The sequence below is a fragment of the Chinchilla lanigera genome, unplaced genomic scaffold, assembly GCF_000276665.1.
Source record: "Chinchilla lanigera isolate Chin_1 unplaced genomic scaffold, ChiLan1.0 scaffold00015, whole genome shotgun sequence".
Classification (NCBI taxonomy): domain Eukaryota; kingdom Metazoa; phylum Chordata; class Mammalia; order Rodentia; family Chinchillidae; genus Chinchilla; species Chinchilla lanigera.
The window spans coordinates 9,821,606-9,843,037 of NW_004955416.1; the positions used below are offsets into that span (position 1 = coordinate 9,821,606).

The window sequence follows — 21,432 nt, forward strand, 5'->3', positions numbered from 1 at the left end:
GGGCCTACCAAACACAGATTGTGTGTTAGACAAGATCACAGCTCAGTTTCCATACAGCTGGGACCAGCTCTGTGGCACCGTGGGAATTCGTCACCTGGGGGCATCCTAATGGTAGCAGAGGCCCCTTAACCACGAGGACTCCTGTACTTTACTGCCTCTGTCCTCAGAGTAGAGTCAGCAGGACAGAAAGAAAAATTGTAGTCACTCACATAAGTGTGGAAAACCCAAAGGTTTCTTTAAAAGGAAGAGCTTCTCACCAAAAATGTTTAATTTGAATATTTCAAGCCTTTGTGTGTAACTTTCAATTACTAGACAAGGAACAGAGGCAGAAGAAGATCAACAATGCAACGAAGCCCTTGGAGAAACCCAAAAAGTAGAGTCTGCAGGATAATGTCCCATGTCTTCAACAAAGTCACAAACAGAATAAGAAGTCTTCAATATTAAAAGAGGCACAAAGGACATTACAACCATGTGCAGTGCTTGGTTCCAGATTAGATTCTGGGCTGGACAAATAAATGGTAGCGGAAAAAACAACAACTGAAGGCTCACTCTTGCTATCCCCACCAGCAAAGGCCAGACCACACCAGCCAGGGATCAAGGTCAACGTAAACGATGTACATTCAACACGTTCAACCCCGGTGCTGTATATGAAACACACGAGCAACGGAGCACTTTCCCAGCACCTACGGGGGCCGGATTCCATCCTCAGCTCCCCGCCCCCACCAAAAAACAAAATAGTTTTGGGGGGAAGTGAGTGAAACTGAATTATGGGATAACAGAGGGAAATTAATTTTGAAGAGAGGCCTGAAGTAGGCCAGTTATCACAAGGCTGTAGAGTGAGGACTATGATTAATTGAACCCTAAATATTCCAAGAAAGAAAGGAGGAAAATAAAATAGGAAAATAAGAAAAAAAAAAGTAAAGGGAAAAAGTGGTAGAGAGGATGGGGAACTGAAGAATGGACCTGGCTAAAAATACCTTCGAGCAAGATTCCACCAAACCACAGGAGCCCAGGAGGATGATATTAAAACAGTATCAGATTAATTATAATAGCTTTTGCAATAGTTATATAGAGCTGTGCCAGGCCTCTTTCTAAATGCATGTCACATGTTAACCCACAGCTCTATTAGGGAACATTCCCTACGATCCTGCTGTCTCGTAAATCAGTAAGAGATAACAGTAGGTATGTGTTCAAGCCAGGGCACTGCACAGAAGACAGCCTGGGCTGGGATCTAATGAAAGTTTGGGGGAAAATAGTGCACCAGCCCTTTGGCTGTGGTTCCTTCACTGAAACTTAAGACTCAGTAAAAACCATGAGAACAAGAACTGTATTGACGTGAAGGTAAGGTACTTTACAGAGGCCACTACAATTAATTTTTAAAAAGTCTTACAGAGCAGCTAGCTTGGGGGTTTTTGAAAAGCTTTGAGTACCGTGCTGCAAGCCAAACCGTATGTGTGGATTGAACAGTAGAAGACATATAAGCAGGGTGGCTTTGGTTGGATAGGGGAGGGCCACGTACCCACCCCATAGCCTCCATGTGTCACACCCGTCCCACTGCCCCTTCCTCCCGTGACTCCCAAGGGCTGTGGCCCTGGTTTACAGGGAAGGGGACAATGGCCCACAGACCTGTCACAGTCACACATTGGTGTCTTCCTGCCTGTCTTTGCTGCCCACCCTTCAGCTCTATGCAAAACCCAGGAGCCTGATTTTTTTTTTCTCAAACAACTTTCTTAAGATACAATTCCATTACCGTAAAGTACGAGTAGGTGATTTGTAACACAGCCACGGATTGGGGGACAATCCTTACTATCTAATTCCAGAACACTTTCACCGTCTGAAAAAGAAACCCTGCACCCATCAGCAGTTCCTGCCATCATCCCCGCTCCACCACCCTAAGCAACCTCTACTGTACTTGCTTTTTCTGAGGATTGTGTGTGAATGGAATCAGACAGTATATGGCCTTTCAATACTTGGCTATAGGGAGAGTTTTTAGGCAACTGTAGATAGCTGTCTTCTCTGTTCCCTAAAGTACAAGACATCTAGGCTACTTCCTGCACTTCAACTGAGGATGAGGGTCCCACCCTTGACCAGGAGCGGGTGGCCAGAACAGCAAGCTCCTGATGACCATGGGTGCTGGCCCAAGTGCACAAGAAGGCCACGGATTTCTCTGAAATTCCCAAGTAGCATCAAAATCAGTAGCTGCCAAGGAAACTGCCCACCCATAAGATTATCACCACAGCTTTGATGCACACAGACTCCTTTTGTGGTTCTTCTTTTATAGGAAGTTGAAATCAATGTGTTTGACATTTTAGATGGCAGCACAGCAAAGGAGGGCTGCAGAGAGGAGGTTGCATTTTTGGTCCACTCTAAGTTTTGATTTTCTTCTCTGTGAAATGGCTGTAATAATACCTGCTGTTCAGACGGCGGGAGGATTATAAGTGATAAAAGTGCTCTGTATGTGCCTGAAGCACAGGATACTGGGTAAACAGCAGCTGTTAGCAACGGTCCCACGGCAGGACAGCCACAGCACGGCCCGGAGCACCAGCCAGGTTTGGAGTGAGGCTGGCTGTCATTCTACGTCCTGTTCTGCCAAAGGATAGGGTGAAAAAACCGACCTTATAAGGTCATGTGGGGGATCGGCAAAACAACTCAAACTGAGGCCTACTGAGGCTCACCGAGGCTAGGCACTCTGCGTGCACGAGTTCACTCAGTCCTTTGCATAACTAGGTGCTTTCCCTAGCGCACCTCTGAGGAAACTGAGGCACAAGTTAAGTAGCTTGCTCAAGGTTACGCAATTGATGGAAGCGCTAGTCTTTAAAGTAGTGCCTGTCCTTCTCTGTGGTTTGCTTGCGCAGTTTTAGCTATTCTGAGTCCATCACTATCCAAACGTATTAAATGGAAAATTCCAGAAATAAGCAATTTATTAGTTTTAAATTGTGCATTGTCCTGAGTAGCGTGACGAAATCCCAGGTGTGAGGCATGAATCACCCTTTGTCCATGTGTTACGTCTCTTTGTAGCTGCCTTTGTCTGTGTTGCCTGTGTTACCACCTGCTGCTCACTTCATGGGAAGCTAGGTTGTCAAGTCACCTGTCACGGTGTCACTCTGCTCATGTTCAAGGAACCCTTATGTTATTTAATAATGCCGCCAAAGCACAAGCACAGGGATGCTGACAATTTCATTACGGCATACTGTCATAATTGTTCTATATCATCATTATTATTATTATTGTTATTATTATTGATACAGGGTCTCACTATGTAGTTCAGGCTGGCCTCAAACTTGCAGTGGTCCTCTTATCACCTCCTGAGTGCTGGTACTTTATTATTTATTATTATTGTTAATCTAACCTGTAAACTAAACTTTATGCTGTGCATGGTGGCACACACCTGTAACCCCAGCACTCTGGGAGGCTGAGGCAGGAGGGTCACAAGTTTGAGCCCATGCTGGGAAATTTAGCTATTTAGAGAGACCTTGTCTCAAAAAATAATAAAAAGGGCTTGGGATGTAACTCAGCATGAAGGCCCTGGGTTCAATCCCTAGCACGGCCAAAACAAACAAACAAAACCCCACCTTTATCATAGGTAGCTATGTATAAGAAAAACACAGAGCCTGTGTATAGGATTCAGTACTATCCATGGCTTGGGACTCCACTGGAGTCTTGGAAAACATCCTCTGGATGAGGAGTACTCCAGTAACCCTGAGCAGTCCATTCCAGCATCCATGTGCTTCTATATACTCCAGGCTGTTGAAGTTTTAGCACAGTACCTGACATAAATGAAGTCCCAAATACACATTAGCTATTGTGACCCTGGAATAATAATATTTTTTAGAACATGCTTTCCCAGATGTTGTGGGTTAAGGAATTTAACTATGTTTTTATCCTTGGTAGAGGAAAGAGGCTAGGTCTTTTCTATCCTTGCATCTAAGGGTACTTGGAACAGAGTGCCTGGCACGGAATGAGAACTCGAGTCTCACTGGAGAAGGCCGAGTTTTCAAAATGATGCATTTATTCATGGACAACAGGGTGGCCTTCTGAGGAGGACTGGCTGAGCGGCAGCTGGTCTGGGTCACATTTAAGCCCCTTTGGCTAAATCTTTTTCCCCAGGTCACTTCAAGGCCATGATTCCCATAAATATTTTAATTGACCTGTTTGTTGTTGCATAATCTCCATCCACTGACTTCATCTCTCTCATTACCCCATTCCAGATACCACACCCAGACCTGCTTCTCTCTCTCCCTGCATGCACGCCAGGCTCATTGCACAATCAGTTCTTCCACACATTGAAAGTTTCCCTCTTTATTTTGCACAGGTCCTCTCTCTGCCTGCTAGTCTCACAGCTGAGTGGCTCTGACCTCCCGCTTTCCTCCAGCCTCCAGGACCTCTGTTATCAAAGCTGCTGAGTTGTCCCTCATGCTGAACCATCAAAGCATCCAGCTAAGCCCCAGGCTCTGCAGCTGCAGAGGAGGCGAGAACTAGGATTTCACCATCAGCTCGCTCTGAAGTCACTCTCTGTCAGAGCGGCCCTTGGACAGAGGCCAGTGCTGCTGTCTGTTCAGCAGCCTGGGGCTCTCTGGGATTCCTCCGGGGCTGTCACACTGCTCCAAGAGCCCAGAGACAGGCCCAGCACACAGGTGCACACACACTGCACCAAGCCTGTCGCCAAGAGACTTTCCACATAGAAGGCCTAAGCCCTCCGTGAACACCCAGTTATGGCCAGACCTGCCTGGCCTCCCTGGATTCCACTAGAGTCCAGGGAGCAAAAGCCTTATTTGGCGTCTTTGTCCAACTCACAGGAGTAATAGCTTACTGACTGTGACCAGCTCAGCGCCTGCACGTGCGTGCCCAGGGGCTCAGCGCTGACCTAGTATGGGGCAGATAGAGGGTGAGGGCTAAGAACCAGAGCTAGCCTGGGTGAGGCCAAGGCCTCCTCCTGTCCTCTCCAGTGTGTGACTCACACTTCCGGGGGTTAGTTCCCGCAAGGTTTCCTCCCTGACTTCCCTCTGCCGGCTCCTCCTGCTCCGCACAAACCGACCTCCATTTGCCCTCTTTACTCCATATGGATTTTTTAGCTTCTCTCTTACTGATGAAGCTACTCTCTCTCTGTCGGAGAAGCTGACATCCCATTTTGCCCCTGTCTCCTAACTCCCTGGCCTGAGTCAGCTCTCCGGTCCTCCTTGACTTTGTGAAAACCCTAATATCAAGGTCATTTTACTTAGGCTGCCATCTTGCTCTAAGCCCCTGGTCTGCAACCCCTGTCAGGTGGGCCTTTCCCTTCCACGCACGTATCTTCACTAAGCCCTTCTCTGCGCTCAGTTCAGTTTGTGAGCTTGCTCGTTACTCGGTCTCCCATCTCATTTCTCTCTTGGACTTGGCCAATTCCCAGCCAGTCTCTTCAGAATATTCTCTTAGGCTGCCCAAGCTCAGAAGAAGGGAAGGGCGCCGAACCTAAGGCTGTGATTTCCACCTCAGCACCACTGTCTGAAATCAGCCCAGAGTTGGGAGGCTCAAGGTCAGCAACAAGACACTGCATAGGAAAGAGCTTCCCGCCAAAGGTCCCCCGTGGGAGCTGTGGGAGCAGGATGAGAACAGTTCAGAGGGGTTTGTGTGAGCTGCTGTCTACCCTTGGTCTTTCCCCGGGGCCTCTTTCTACTTCTTACCTGTGCACATGACGGCGGCAAAAACCCAGCACTGCCCATAGCGCACCGGCTGGCAGCCTGTGGCGTGCCACTGCTTTAGGATGGCCACGCTGCCGGTCCACTCGGCAGGGTTGACACCGTCTAGATAATTACTCTCATTCCAGTTTCCGTTGAGCACCCCATTGTCATCGTTGCTGTTGATCTAAAGAGAAACCATTCAGAGAAGCATGACAAACATCCTTTCCTTCAACAGGCTGCGGTGTGTGGGCTGCCTTGAGACGTCAAGGAGTTAACGGAGGTGGTAGCCTATGCCCAGCTACCTCAGAGCTTAGCTGAGAAAACTTGTGATCCACATTTTGACGTCAGTCTTAACCGAAGTGGCTTTGGCAGAGAGCCCTACCTCTCAACTCCTCACTGCCCCTCGCGGGGCCAGTTGAGATAGGCACGGGTTCCCTGGCCTGGCTTCCTCCCTCCCCGGCGCACTGGGGACCTCACCATGGCGCACACCACTCTGCTGACGTAGACGGGGCTTCCCCGCAGGGCACAGTCGGTGCCTGGGTCGATCTGGAAGTGCAGGCTCTTATCTAGCAGCTCCAGGCAGATGTCTATGATATTCTCTTCAAACTGCAAGAGGAGGTGCAGAGCAGGAGGTGCTCACAGAGCACACAGGGGACACGTACAGAAACGAACACCCCGCCCTGTCCAGCTCTCTGATGGATGTGCCTATGCAATACAAATCCATTTGGAACGCACCTGTCAAACAGAACACCCAACCTCCAGGCAAGTGTGGGGTATCCAAGCTCTGGGGTCACAACCCACCCTGCGTGTGTGTGCCCTGAAAGTCAAATCCACCCTCCACCTCTTATTTTGAAGTGACTGTTGCTTCTGCTGTTTTTGTTTTTTTTTTTTTTTTCCTCCATTGACTCCGCCTGGCTGAAAAGTCTGTTTCTCCCTTGTCTCTCCTCCGTCTAGGATGTTCTTGCTAAAACCAGGCCGCCTCTTCTTCCGTACTCACCCATGACCAGCTTATCACTGGCAGCCAGGCTGAGGGGACAGAGCAAACCTGCCATGGCTCCCGCGGCTGCGTGGGGCTCTGGTCCCATCGGCCAGCTGTACATGAGGAACGGAACTTCTGGCCCAAGTAGCCTAGCTCCTCCCGGCCCTTCAGGTCTAGTGCGCTGCCGCTTCCCCAGGCCTGACCCAAACCTGACCATGGCTTCCCACTGGAGGTGGGCGACCTCGGCCTCTACTCCTCAGACTCCTGATCTGAGCAAGTCGAGGTCCATCATCCCTGCCCAAGCCTAGGCTCTGTCTCAACCTGGCTCTTTTCACAGCTCTGGACCCCTCACAGAGCACAGTGCCTCGCACGTAGTAGGGGTGGCACATGTCTTTGTTGAATGAATGCAAATAAATATACTTATTCCCATGTAAAAACTGGCCATATGTAGAATTAGGTGTTTGTGAACCATCGTCTCCCAGGGACAGTCTGGCCAGATCATTTTTCCGCTCTAAAACGTCCAAAGGCTCCACAGCCTTTGGAATCAAAGCCCCAAACTCTTCAGAAGGCACCAAGTCCCTCCCAGAGCTGCCCCCTGATACCTCTCCAGCCTCTCCGCTCCACCTCCTCCCCCTCATGGCACTATTTTTGCTTCGGTAAATTCTCTGTAACCCTACCGAGAGCAAACCATTTCTGGCCCGGTGCCTTCACTTGGCTACACCAGCTCAACATCTCCCCTCCCAGGAAGCTTCCTGACACCTCCTGCCTGGCCAAGAGCCTTCCTCCTGATTTCCAAATGTTCTGCACTCTCTCAATCCTTACATATCTTACTCTGAGGTCAGTGAGCTGCTCATGTGTTTGGGGTCCCTCTACACTGTGATGAGGGACAGTGTTTTATTCATTTCCATATCTGTAGCACTCAGCACCCCCCTGGAATGGCCCAGACAATCAGTTTGTCTTTATGAAGAAGAAAGGGAGAGAGCCAGGGCTCAGAAAGCAGGAACTCCCCACTTCTGCTTCTCATGGATGACAGAAAACCCCTGTCCAGGGGCCTCTCTGGGATCCCCACCTGCCCATGCTGAGCGAGGGGCCTGGGGAAGCGAGGAGCAACCAGTGGAGGCTGCAATTTCTCCTCTCAGCATAGCTGCCCTGGACCCAGCTGGGCCTGGAGGCCCCATGTGCTGGGGTTCTATTTGGGCAAGTCCAGAGGAGCCCATATCTGGCTGATATAAGGTTCCATGAGTGTGTCCCAGCTGACAGTCTTTCCCAGCAGCCAGGAACTGATTCCCTCCTCTCTGTGTCCTCCCAGGGTGGGGCTCATCCCAGAGAAGACACTTACCCAGCCTACCCTGGTCTTCCTGGAGCTTTAAACAAAAGGCTTCTAGAAAGGTAGGAGTTATTGAGCATTGCAGTGGATACAACATCCTTACATCTGAAATCACATGGTTTTAGAATATGTGCAGAAAGCAAGGTATAGAAGAATATATGTGTACCAAGCTGGTGACAGTGCTTAGAACTGCCTCCATGTTCCAGGTGTGGCCACCATCAAGAAATCAAATAATAACAAATACTGGTGGGGCTGTGAGGGAAAAAGGAAACTTTCTATGTGATCAGTGAGAATGTAAACTAGTACAACCACTGTGGAAATTCATGGGGTTCTAGTTTCAATATTTTGAAGAATATTGAAATTATTGAACGATTATGGCTTCATCTACCAGGGGAACAAGAACTGGATCCGCCTGTGCCTGTGGAACTATGGGCAGGTGAGTTTCAGCTGTTCAATAATTTCAATATTCTTCAAAATATCGAAACTAGAACCATTTGATCTACGTATTTCCCTAGTACTTGTCTTTCCAAAAGAGTTAAAGACATCATATTATAGCGATCCATGCATATTCACATTTACAGGAGCACAATTCATAATAGCTAAATCTTGGAAGCAGCCTATATGTCCATCAACAGTGAATGCATAAAGAAAATGTGGTATTTATATGCAGTGGAGTACTACTCTGCCATAAAGGAAGATAAACTTGAGTCATTTGTAGGAAGATGGATCCACCTTGAGACCATTATGTTAAGTGAAATAAAGCAGACACACAAGCTTAAATATTACCTGGTTTCTCTTATTTGAGAAACCCAAAGTATAAATAAAGAGTAAAATAAAACATAGGTAGAGCTGGGGATATAGCTCAACAGCACACGCACCTGCCTGGCAAGCGCAAGGTCCTTGTTATGGCTTGTGTCTGCATGTCCCCCTAAAGCTTCATGGAGTCATGGGGCGGGCTGTTAGAGTTTATGATTGATCCATGATTCAATGCTGGGATTATGGGTGTGAGCGCTACACCCGCCCTGTGGCTGATAGTTTGCATATGTAAGGGAGAGAAAGAGGCTGCTTGCTGCCACTCCTCCTCCCTTTTGTTCTTGCTGCTTTTGCTGTCTTCTGCCGCCATGAATTTGTTGCCCTCTGCCATGTGCCACTCTGCCTTGGAGCCAGCCAAGTATGGACTAAAACCTTCACAAACTGTGAGCTAAATAAACCTTTCCTTCCCTAATTCTGGGCGTCAGGTATTTTGTCTCAGCAACAAGAGGAAAAGTAACCAAGACAGTCCTGAATTTGATTCCCAGTACAAAAAAAATTAAAAAGAAAAAGAAAAAAGGTAATAGGAAGTAGAGAGAGAGATCTTTCTCAAAGGGGAAGGGGATCAGGAGATGGAAGGAGGGAGGAGGAAGGGAGGGAAAGAGAGTAAAAAAGTAATTAAAATGAGTTATATAAATGAACCAATTCCACATTAAGTATGTGAACACTGTGTACTACAAACATGCACTAATAAAGAAAATGATCTGGAAAGAAGCCAGTTGTGTGCAGCTTTTATGAGGTGACTGATCATCAAAATAAATTAGTTAATAAACTGATTAAGAATGAAGAGGCAATAGCCATTGGGCAGGAGATGCCCTGCTGTTCCTCAGTCCTGCTCTGGCGGAGATGTCCCGGGGTGAGTTCTCGTCAGCGTCAGGTTTGACACTTGGCTGCGTGGCTAGGCTCGTGAAGACAGGGAGAGTGAGCGGGCAATGCGACTCCACGGAAACACAGCGTAACAAGCACAGATGCCAGCCACCATCCCTGCCGTGGGACTGCTCCCTTCCATCCTCAGGAGAGCCTGCCGGGCTGCTCTGAGCTGCCCTTTTCCCTTGGGCCCTGGTGTCCAAGTCGGCCCTTCCACCTTAATATGGCAGCTCCTCTAGCAGCCCCGGTGCCGTCCCACACCTGCCTTGTGCTGTTTAGCTAGTGCTGGCCAATGGCTCACCCGGCTTCTCCCCTCTCCCCAGCAGCCCAGGGCCCAGACGGGCGGAGACTCACCTGCCCATAGTTCCACGGGCATGGGCGGATCCAGTTCTTGTTCCCCTGGTAGATGAAGCCGTAATCATTCACAACGTACTCCTGCCTCTGGGGTTCACTGTCCAAGTAGACGGCATCCCCTCAGGATCAAAGTGGAGAACAAAGCAAAGGAGTCATCTTGCCCTTCCTGTCCCATGCCTGTCCCCATGGTCCAGCAGAAACTGGAACGAGTACCAAGAAGGGTGGTGGGGGGCTTGGGAGCCCACACCCCGAACACCAGCAACAAGCTTAACGTGAGAATGAGGCGGGATGATGCGATTTACCTTTTGTGAATTTCTTGGTTTACACATTCATTCTATTTAAAGGTTGAGAAAACAGGCTCAAAAGTGACCAAATACCTTACCCAAATCACACCCAAGTACAGAGCTGGAATTTGAACACAGAGCTAATGCAACTTCATATTCTGGGATCAGGGGGCTTACAGTCTCTTGGACTGCTACCCCAATGCAACTCCATGTTCTGTGCTTTCTGCTGTACTCGGCTCCCCTCGTTGGAAAAGAATAAACTAGAACCTGAGGGTTGGCAGTGGCTTCACCACTCATATTGTGGGAACTTAGGAGCAGGGACTTGCCGAGGCTGTGCACGCAGTGTTAGATGCTAGCTGTCCATCTGAGTGCCATTTGTAACACTGGAAAAGTGAGAATGATCGAGATGCCTTGCTCTTGAGAACTAGCCAAATGGCTCCCAGGAATCTTCACTATAGAATTTATACAGCATTAGCATAAGGTGGCAAATATGCACACGGAACTCATGTGATATATTTTCAGCAGGTTCCAAAATAATGTGTACAGCATAAATTGGCTTTTGTTTAAAAATCTATGCATAGGGGCTGAGGACATAGCTCAGCAGTGCAGCATCCGCCTAGCAAAGGCAAAGTCCTGAGTTCGATTCCCTGTACCAAAAAAAGTTCTACATATATACACACACACTCACACACACACTCTCACAGGCTTTTGAAACTTTTTGTGGTATACACTAACAGTAATTTTAGTTTTTCTATTTGCCTATTGGTTTCTCCAGAATTTCTGCAATGAACATGAGTTACTTTTGTGATACCAAAAATTAACTATTTAAGTTAAGAACAAGCAAACCAAATGCTCCAAATGCTGTGGTGGGCAGGGTGCTTTTTGCAGAGCCCTGGGACTGTGCAGAGGCCTGGCCTGGGCCTGAGGTGAAGGGGCCTCCTGCCGTCCTTGGAGGCAGCTCAGACGCAGCAGTGGGGCTGGGCCGAGACGGGAGGACACCTGCCCAGGTGTATTTTTTGAAGGTTTTGACCAGTGGTGAGAAGTTGCAGGTTCATGGCTAAGGCCACATACATCCCTGAGCTACAGGCTGGCGCCTCACAGTAATTCCCTAGCACAGTGGTGTGGCAGCTGCTGACCCTGACTGCAGCCCCTCCCAGCCCTCACCCCAGTCTCCCAGGGAGCTGGCTGTGGCACAAGCTTGGGAGAGAAGCCCGTGGTCCTTCCCACAGCTCATGGAGGCCCTCATTACAAGTCTGACACCCACAGGGGTGTGTGTGTGTGTGTGTGTGTGTGTGTGTGTGTGTGCGCGCATGCATGCTACAGAAACAGAGACACAGGAAGATACAGACAGACACACACAGAAGACAGACAGCTGGCCCTCCTGGGTCCAGGGCAGGCCTCTTCCCTTGGTTGGTGAGTGGCTGTCCGGACCATTCTGGAAATGGAGGTAGGAGGATGTACAGTGTCAGAACCCAGCGGGGGTCCTGGGTCCCGGTGCGACCCGGCAGGCCCGCTTAGGATAAGGTCAGGGGACCCCAGAGAACAAGAGGGAGGATGGGAAGGGGCTCATCCTGGCAGTAAGGCAGAGGCCAGACTTGATCAGCCTGGCCTCTGCCTAAAGTGCCCCAGACCCACCTCCTCTCACAGATCTTCGGCCCTCCTTCCCACTCCCCACTCCTGGCCTGTGCTTCCTCTGTGTCCTCAGACCCATCCACATATCCCCGTGACCGCAGTCAGGGTTAGAGGACAGGACCTGTGGAACAGGCGGTGCAGGGATACTTGCTGCAGCTTTGTTTGTACCAGAGAACGACTGGAAACACCCAGAGCACCCGGAATAGGGGCCTGCTTGTAAGTACTTGGTGGATCCAAGCAGTGAGATGGCTGTAAATGTTAGGGAAAATGTTCTGAAGGAAAACATGTCTACATTTGCACACTTAAATGAAAGTACAAGTTGAAGGTAGCATGTATTTTTAAAATCCCACTCACAGTATATATTATAGACCCACAGAGGCATATTTGTTTATGCACAGAATCCTTTCATTTCAGGCTCTGCGTGAGTGTTTACAGGGCTTCTGCTGGAGAATGGAACTTGAAGCCTGAGAGGTTTTGCTTTTCCCTTATGCTTTTGTCTCCTTTCTTCCTCCCTTCCCTTCTTCTTTTCATTCTTTCCAGTTTTATGTTTTACTTCATTCTTCAAAAATTCAATGTAGTGTATTTCTCATTTTTAAAATGGAAAAAACTGAGCCAGGCATGACGCTACACACCAAGCATTCTGGGAGGCTGAGTCAGGAGGGTTGCAAGTTCCTGCCCAGCCTGGGCAACTTAGCCAGTTACAATGTCTCAAAAAGTAAAAAAGGCCTAGGGATGCAACTCAATGTGAAAAACCCTGGGTTCAATACCCATTATTGCAAACAATTGTGGTTTTAAAATGAATAAATGAAACAAAATGAAAACTCAAGTGAAGTTAAACATTTTTGATGAAGAGAGCTGTTAACAGTGGTCAAACAATTATAATAGTGTTCTACTTAGGTAAAGATTATTGGTCTCATAATTTAAAAATTCTGGCTGTTGGTAGTTGGGGTGGATGCTGCATTTAATGTATGGAGGTTGTGGGTGGCCAGGGAGCTGGCCCTGAAAACCCTCAAGCCCAGTTGTCTGTGCACCAGAGACGGAGCCCCCACAGGCCCCTGGCTCACCTGGGCACCAGGGATTGAAGAGCAGGATGAACTCCCCAAGCTTGTAGGCTGTGACAGATCCCTGGAAGGAACTGATGTGAAGTTTCAGCAGGTACCGACCCACAGCTGCTGTGGGCGGGGCACACAGGCTCACTTCCAGGGAGGTGTCCCCCTGCGTCTCCAGCGAGGCGATCCAGGAGCGGGCGCCACCACGGTTTCCCAGGCTGAACACTGCCCGAGTCCCTTTGGCCAGGTCTGGCAGGGGTCCTGGGAGAAAAACAGAGCTGAGACCCTCTATGGTGACCACCTAGCCCAACACTCTAAGATCCCCTTCAGTGTACACACACACACACACACACACACACACACACACACACACACTCCTTTCAAGGCAGCCGAGGAAGGGTCTCACCAGTCTCAACCACAAAGACGATGTTGTCCACGACTGGCTGAAAGCCACGGTTTCTGAAGTACAGGGTGATGCTGAAGGCCTGGCCCCTGCGAACAAGGAGGTGGTCTACACTGACGTCCTCGGTGTGGTGGTACACATTGTTCCAGGAGCTCCGGAGGTCTGTGAGGGCCACCTCGAGCCCTGTGATGAGGCAGGCAAGACAGCAGGATTGTGGAGCACGGTCCAGTCCTGTTCATCACTGCTATGGTTTGTGTCTAGATGTCCCCCAAGGCCTCATGCAGTCATGGGGAGGGCTTCTAGAGTTTGTGATTGATTCATGGTCGGATGCTGGGATTTGGGGTGTGAGTGCTACACCGCCCTGGGGTGGGTAGCTTGCATACAACACAAGGGAGGGAAAGAGGCTTGCGCCCCCATTTTGCCCCTTCTGCTCTTGTTGCTTTTGCCATCTTCCACCACCATGAACTGTTGCCCTCTGCCACACCACCTGCCTTGAGCCAGCTGACTATGGGCTGAGACCTCCACAAACTGTGAGCTAAATAAACCTCTCCTTCCTTAATTCTGGGCGTCAGGTATTTTGTCTCAGTAATGAGAGAAAAGTAACCAAGACAGTCGCTTACTAGCTATGCAAACATGAGAAGGAAACTTAGCTTCTCTGCACCTTAGTTTCCTTGTTGGTGAAATAGAGCCCATAATACTAGCCTGACAAGATTGAGATGAAGTCAGATTTCTCCTTCCTTCCACCTTCCCTCCCTCACTTCTCTGACCCTGTATCCTTTTCTTCCTTACACCCTCCTGGAGATGAATGGCTTTCAGCCTCTGTCTGACCTCTTTTGTAGACCTGCCCAAGTTTGATCCTCCTTTTAGCCCAGCATATCTTCAGATTCATCCCTTCATCGGCTTTCTTGCCCTGAAGTTAGCAGTCTTACTTGCCCATGGACCAGCCTCCAAGCCTGGGGGTAAATCACCGGGTCAGCTACCTCTGGGTCAGTGGTCTCTGGATTAGTGGCCCTATGTTTAGCAATTTGCAAACTTTCTGATGCCCGCCAATGCCATGTGCCCAGTGTCCTGGGAGTTAGGCTGCTGAAGAAAGTCAAGGAAAATTCCACCTCAGCTGTCTGGAACTTCTGTTTCTTTTTTTTTTTTTTTCCCAGTACCAGGAATCGAACTCACGACCTTGCACTTGCCAGGCAGGCGCTGTGCCGCTGAACTAAATCCCCAGCCCCTGTCTGGAGCTTCTGCTAATACACAGCCTGACCTCACTGTTCTCCAAGTGTGCCCCTCTCAGAAGGGGTCTGTTTCCAACTTCTTGTTTGATCATGGTTTTGTCATTGTTCTCAGTAACTTGGGGGTGGACACAGCTTTAAATTACAATCTCCTCAGTCTGTATCCGTATGTGTGCCACCAAATCTCTCCACTTTTTCCATTAAAATGCCTCGTATCCGTCTGTCCCTTTCCATACACACGTAATTCCATTCTTACCTAGTTCCTGGTCACCATACTACTTCTGACAAGTCTATCTTCTATGTCACCTCTTATTACTACCCCTCAACACATAACCATTTACAACAATTTGATCATGCCAGTCTTTTGCTTTAGAAGTTCTAAGGTACCACAGTGAATCATATAAAAGGAGCATTCCTTTACCTGATAGTTAGGGCCCTCCATGCTTGGCTTTAACTTCCGTTTGCATTATTACTTCTTACCACTCTCCAGCCAATCTGTCCCAAACAAATGATCCACTTCTCGGTCTATGCATTTTGTTCCTGCTATAGGCCCAACTCAGAATGACCCTTTACTATTTAACCAAATTCTACCTGTCGTTCAAGACCTACCTCCTTCACAAAGCCTGCCCTAAATGGCCTACCCTTCTTCCTGTTCTCCACACATCTATGATTTAACCGTGTCACTCTGAGTCTGAGCTGTTTAACTGACACAACGAATTTACACGTCACGTTCATTTGTTCACTTATGGCGACATATTTTTGCTAAGAACCTACTCGTTTCAAGCTCAGCACGAGGTGCTCAAATATTTTTCTTAGTTATTTTTTTGTCTTTTTTCCATCACTAGATGTAAGCCAATAAGGACAGAGACCTAACTGCCTTTTTTATTATTATTTTAAGTTTTTTAAAAAAATAAATGAATCGAGGCACCTGACAAAATCCAATATCCCTTCATGACAAAAACACTCAACATACTAAGAATAGAAGGCATTTTCTCAACCTGATAAATGGTATCAATAAAAATCTGCAACTGACCGTATTTAATAGCGAAAGGCTGGTTCTTTCCTGCCAAGATAAAGAATAGGGCAAGGACATCTGCTCACTCCCCTTGTTATGGCTTGTATCTAGATGACCCCCCCCATAGCCTCATGCGGTCATAGATGGGAGTTTTGGGAGGTGGCTGGATCTAGTGTGTAGGACGCTGGGCTTGATTCAGGGTGTGACGCTAGCGTTAAGGGTGGCCCACCCTGGGTGTGAGTGCTCCCCACCGTAAGGGCAGGTAGACTGGGCAGAATGTGAGAGGCAGAAAGAGGGTGCTGTTGCCGCTTGTTACTTGCTGTTCCTTCTTCACTTCTTCGCTGTTTGATGGGCCTCTGCCTGCCATGAGCCATTTGTCCTCTGCGATGCCCTTCTGCCCTGTCATCCTGGCTTGGAGTCAGCCAGCTATGAACTGAAACCTCTACAAACTGTGAGCTGCAATAAGCCTTCCTTCCTTCCTTCAACTTTGAGTTTTGGGTATTTTACTCAGCAATGAGAAAAGTCACTAAGACACCCTTCTGCTCGCTCCTGTACTGGAGTTACCAGCCAGTCTATTAGACAAGGAAAAGAAATTAGACATTCAGGGGCTGGGGATTTAGCTCAGTGGCAAAAGCGCCTGCCTGGCAAGTGCAAGGTCGTGAGTTCGGGAAAAAACCAAAAAAAAAAAAAAAAAAAAAGAAATTAGACATTCAGACAGGGAAGATGAGACAAAATTGTCTCTATCCACACATGATATGATCTTTTTTTTTGGAAAAAACGCTGGAAGGTTAGAACTACTATGTTTTCACTTTTTAACCTTTAATGTTTGTGATAAATATTAATTGTAATCATCTTGGTGAGTTCGTACCTATACAGATCACATCTTGATCGTTTCACTCCCCTTCCCCACTCTCCTTCCCCCCTCCTCTGCAGAGTGCCGCGATACACAGGCATAATCTTGGAGATAGAAACTCCTAAAGAATTTCCCACCTCCAACTTAGAGTTAATAAATAAATACCTCAGCAAGGTGTCAGGGTACATCAACATATGCAAATCAATTTCTTTTCTATACAATATTTCTACACTTGCAATGAATAATCTGAGCACAAATTTTTAAAAATCAATTATGTGTATAATTGCATCAAGGGTATGAAATACTTAGTAATAAATTTGCCAAAATAACTGAAAAATTTTTGCCACAAAACGAACTCAAAAAAAGTCCTCAGAAGATATTAAAGAACATCTAATTTCTGCCATATTTTCTAGTTTTCTGTTTACAGGTCTTGTAAATTTTGTAGTGAGATTTATCACTATTTTATATACATATATTTTTTTTTTTTGGTTTTGGTTTTTCTCCGGTACCGGGAACCGAACTCACGACCTTGGGCTTGCCAGGCAGGCGCTTTGCTGCTGAGCTAAATCCCCAGCCCAAGAACATCTAAATAAATGGAAAAAATTTCCATGCTTATGTATCAGAAGATATCTATAGATTCAACACAACACAACACCAACCAAAATTCCAACTGCCATTTTACAGAAATTGACAAGTGAATCCTAAAATTCATAAGAAAATAAAGGAATCCATAATAACCAAAGTAATCTTAGAAAAGAAAAGAATAGAGGACTCACACTTTGTGTGTATGTGTGTATGTGTGTGTGTGTGTGTATGTTTTGTCTTTTTGAGACAGGGTCTTGCTATGCAGTTCAAGCTGGCCTTGAGCTCACTTCATAGTCCACATTGGTCTCACATTTGCAATGATTCTCCTGCCTCAGCCTCCTGAGTGCTGGGATTATAGGCCTGCATCACCATGCCCCCAGCTTTTCCCTGTTTTAAAATTTACTACAAAGGCAATGTGGTATTGGCATTTGTATAGACTTATAGGTCAGTGCAGTAGAACTAAGAGTTTAGAAATAAACTCTCATATTTACAATTAGCTGATCTTTTACAGAGGTTTCCAAGGCACTTCAATGAGGAAGTAATATTATTTTTTAAAAAATCATGCTGGAACAAGAGGCTGTCCATATGCACAGGAATGAAGCTGCCTGCCTACCACATATGATACACAAAATTAACTCAACATGGAGAAAAGACCTGAACATGAGTTAAAAATATAAAACTCATAGAAGAAAACATAGGAGTAAAGCTTCATGGTCTTGAACTAGGCAATAGTTTCTTAGATATTCTAATGGAAGTATAAGCAGTAAAAGAAAAAAAAACAAATAAATTGGACTTCATCAAAATTAGTAAGATTTTCAAGAACAACATAAAGTGAAAAGATAACCCACAGAGTGTGAGAAATCATGTTTGCAACAAAATACTTTATCTATCATCTATCTATCATCATCATCTATCTGTCTATACAATCATTTGTCATACAGCTCTACACCAGAAAGGCAACCAAACTGTAAAACAGACAACTGATATGAATAGCTATTTCTTCAAAGAAGATATGCAAATGGCCAGTAAGCACATGAAAAGATGCTTAATACCATTATATGGTATATGAATGAGATACTACTTCACATCCATGAGGATAGCTGTAATGAGAAAGACAGAGGACAAATGTTGGTGAGGATGGAACCCTCATACACTGCAGGTGGTGTTAAGTGGTGTGGCACTTTGGAAAATGCTGGCAGCTCCTCAGAGTGTTAAATGTGACCCAACAATCTTCCCAAGAGAGGTGAAAAGGTATGTTCCCCCAAAGCCTATATGTGAATGTCGATAGCAGCCTTATTAATAATATCCCCAAAGTGCAAACAACATATCTGTCCATCAACTGATGAACAGATCAACAAAACATGGTGTATCCACGTAACAGGATATTGTCTGTCATGAAAAGGAAAAGGAAAGCTGAACCTGCTCTACCATGGGTGTACCTTGAAAACATTATTCTTAGGAAGAGAAGTCAGAAACAAAGGCCACATAGCATATAATCAGTTTATATGAAATGTCCAGAATCCGCAGAGACAGAAAGTAGATGAGGGTTGCCAGGGGTTGAAGAAAGACGGGATGGGGTATAACTGCTAATGGCTATGGGGTTTCTTTTAGAAGTGATGAAAATATTCTGGAACTAAGTAGTGGTGATGCTTGCAAAACTTTTTGAAATATACCAAAACCCACTGAATTGATGCTCTCAGTGGGTGAGTTTTATGGTCTATGAATTATATTTCAATAAAGCTGCTACAAGCAAATATGGACCAAATTGACTGTGCCAAAACACTTTAAAAAATATTATCTTCTTAACCTCTGTACAGTTTTTTTTTTTTGTGTGTGTGTGTGTGTGTGTGTGTGTGTGTGTGTGTACGGGGGATTGAACTCAGAGCCTTGTACATGCTAGGCTCCACCTACATCCCTAGTCCTGTAAATTCTTATTACTGTTAATGCACATCTTTTTCATAAAATATTATTATTATTATTAAGAGAAATAAGCAGAATAATTAGCACATTAAAGGTACTCAGAAACATTTGTTATGTTGAACAGAGCTTTTGCAAAACTACCCCGTACTTATTTCAGATTTCAGATTCTCTCAGCTCTTCACCTCAGGCCTGTCTCCTCTGGGCTGCCCACTGTGCTAGGCACTCCAGGGTCATCTGATTGCACCCTTACCACGACTTGGAGGGATTAAATGTCATGTCAGCCACACTCGGAGATGAGAAAACTGGTTTTGGGTGGATTATACGCTTTGCCCGTGATTAAAACCAGGATTCCTGACCCAAGGCCAGCAGCCCTTTCATTCATCACCTAACAGCTCCCACCCAGTCCTGGCTTTCTCTCATGCTTGAAGAGAACATCCCAACCCTGCCAGCTGGGGAGGCAGTTAGCTTTTTCCTAGTAGTGGAAAGAGCAGCTCACCCCTTTTGGAGCCCGGCTGGCTAGACAGGGAGCACTAACTGGCTCTGGCTCCGGCTCAGGTTAAGCGTGTGACTCAGGCTACCCAACAGGTGGGGCGGCTTCCACCTCAGGGTGAGCACTGCGGCCAGGTCTCATCCTCTGGATACACCATGGAACAGGATCTCTGCTTCCAACACAGGGGTTGCTCTCTAGCCCAGACAGCAAACGTTCCGTGGTTTTGTTTTCTACTGGGCATACTTGTTCTCCTTGGGGAGAGGGGAGAATGAGGAAAGATGATCAGGGAATTAACAAGATGATGGCAGGAGGAACTCTGAAAGTGAGTGATCTCAGTCTGTCTTAGAGAGACACTCCCTTCTGCATACGTACAGGAGACATGCTTAAGGGTGTTCACTGTGACACAAACAACCTCAGTGCTCATCTGCATGGGACTGGATCAATGCGTTTCTCCTACACATACAGCACAATATTATGCAAAGTGGAAAATATTGTGTTAGATGTATAGGTACTGACCAGCATGGGCAAAGCACTAAGGCATATTTTTGAGTTAAAATAAAACCAAGCTGTAGGACAATATTTACAGCATAATCTACCATGAATATTTTTTAAAAGCTACACATGTTAATTCTATGCATTACACTGAGGATAGATGATAGATAGATAGATAGATGATAGATGATAGATAGATAGATGATAGGTGATAGATAGATAGATAGATAGATAGATAGATAGATAGATAGATGTGTTACTGGTAACACTGGTTACTGTGGCAGTGAGACTGGGTTGGAAGTCAAGTCAGGTTACTATCAGTAATTACTGCTTTATTTTTTACTCCAACTATGTTTTATATTTTTCTCTGTAATTAAAAGTTCTACAAATTTTAAAATAAAAATTTGAGCACAATAAAATAATAAGTGAAGGCAAGGCTGTGACATTTGTAGAACAAGTTAAAAACTCATCCCTAGAAATGATTTCAGTCAACTATTAAATCTTCATAGCAGCTCTTTCCAGAGCAAGTTGTATGGGGATGTAGCTCAGTGGCACAAATGCCTGCCTGGCAAGCGCAAGGTCCTGAGTTTGATTCCTGGTACCAAAAAAAAAAAAAAAAAAAAAAAAGTATCAGAGCAAGTGGTATGACGTTGGGAAGATTAATGAAGATGAGGAAGAGACCCTCTGAAATGAAGGAAGAAAAGAACATTCAGAGAACTGTAGAGCTGGGAGACAACTTCAAGAGTGTGGTCCAATCCTTTTCACTTCTCAGGCATGAGAGGTGGGAACTAGCAGAATGACTTGCTTGGTGTCACGAAGTCAGCGAGCATCAGAGAAAGGCAGGGACCTTGACCCACTAATCCCTGTCCCTGCCATCCCCCCAGCTGTGGAAGCGGCCACATCTACCTGTCAGCCATCCCCTTGTCTTCTGGTTCTTGGGCCGCCAGTGATTTCTGAGCATTCAGGGATTCCTACTCTTCCTGGTCCAGCTCTGTTTCCTCCTTTCTCCCTCTGAAACCACCTCCCCTCCCCTTGACTCCCAGGACTTTCTTTGTGAGCCCCTGAATACCAGTGGCCCCACGGGCTTTCCCTACCTTGGGCCATGGTGGCTGCTCCAGGCTCCGGGGCTGCTCCCCACAGAACAGCTGGGTGGACTGGAGCGTCAGGAGACTGACTCCAGCGTGTCTGCTTCCTCTTCCATCCCGGGGCTCTGGAGACACCAGAGGCGGGGCCGGCTCTGCACTGCCACCTGTTTACTGGGCAGATCGCAACTGGTTTTCTCACTTGCCCTCTGGTTTTTCTTGGCCGGGTTGCTCAGCTGAGAGGAGGTGAGGAGGTTGAGGAACCATCAGGGCTTCGTGCCATGTGACCTTTGACAGCTCCGGAGCACAGGGGGAGGCAGGGGAGCAGGAAGGAGAGATGAGTAGATGGGGATCTCAGGTGATGGAGGGGACTGTACCTCTGCAGAAAGACTATCAGGGTCCCAGGA

At 46.8% G+C, this 21,432-nt stretch overlaps 1 protein-coding gene across 2 annotated transcripts in view; it reads right to left on the reverse strand.

Annotated features, from left to right (window-relative positions):
- Nucleotides 1-21,179, reverse strand: part of Tgm5 (transglutaminase 5) — a 33,882-nt gene extending 12,703 nt beyond the window's left edge. For both annotated transcript variants that reach the window (XR_001233282.1, XM_005381369.2), the window contains exons 1-6: nucleotides 21,038-21,179; nucleotides 13,366-13,545; nucleotides 12,975-13,220; nucleotides 9,995-10,113; nucleotides 6,135-6,263; nucleotides 5,661-5,841 (exon numbers count right to left, since the gene is read on the reverse strand). Coding sequence is in view for 1 of the 2 variants with exons in the window: in XM_005381369.2 (XP_005381426.1) it covers nucleotides 5,661-5,841; nucleotides 6,135-6,263; nucleotides 9,995-10,113; nucleotides 12,975-13,220; nucleotides 13,366-13,545; nucleotides 21,038-21,047 (865 nt within the window). In the remaining variant the exon portion in view is untranslated. The remainder of the gene's footprint in view (nucleotides 1-5,660; nucleotides 5,842-6,134; nucleotides 6,264-9,994; nucleotides 10,114-12,974; nucleotides 13,221-13,365; nucleotides 13,546-21,037) is intronic.
- Between the last annotated feature and the right edge of the window lie 253 nt (nucleotides 21,180-21,432).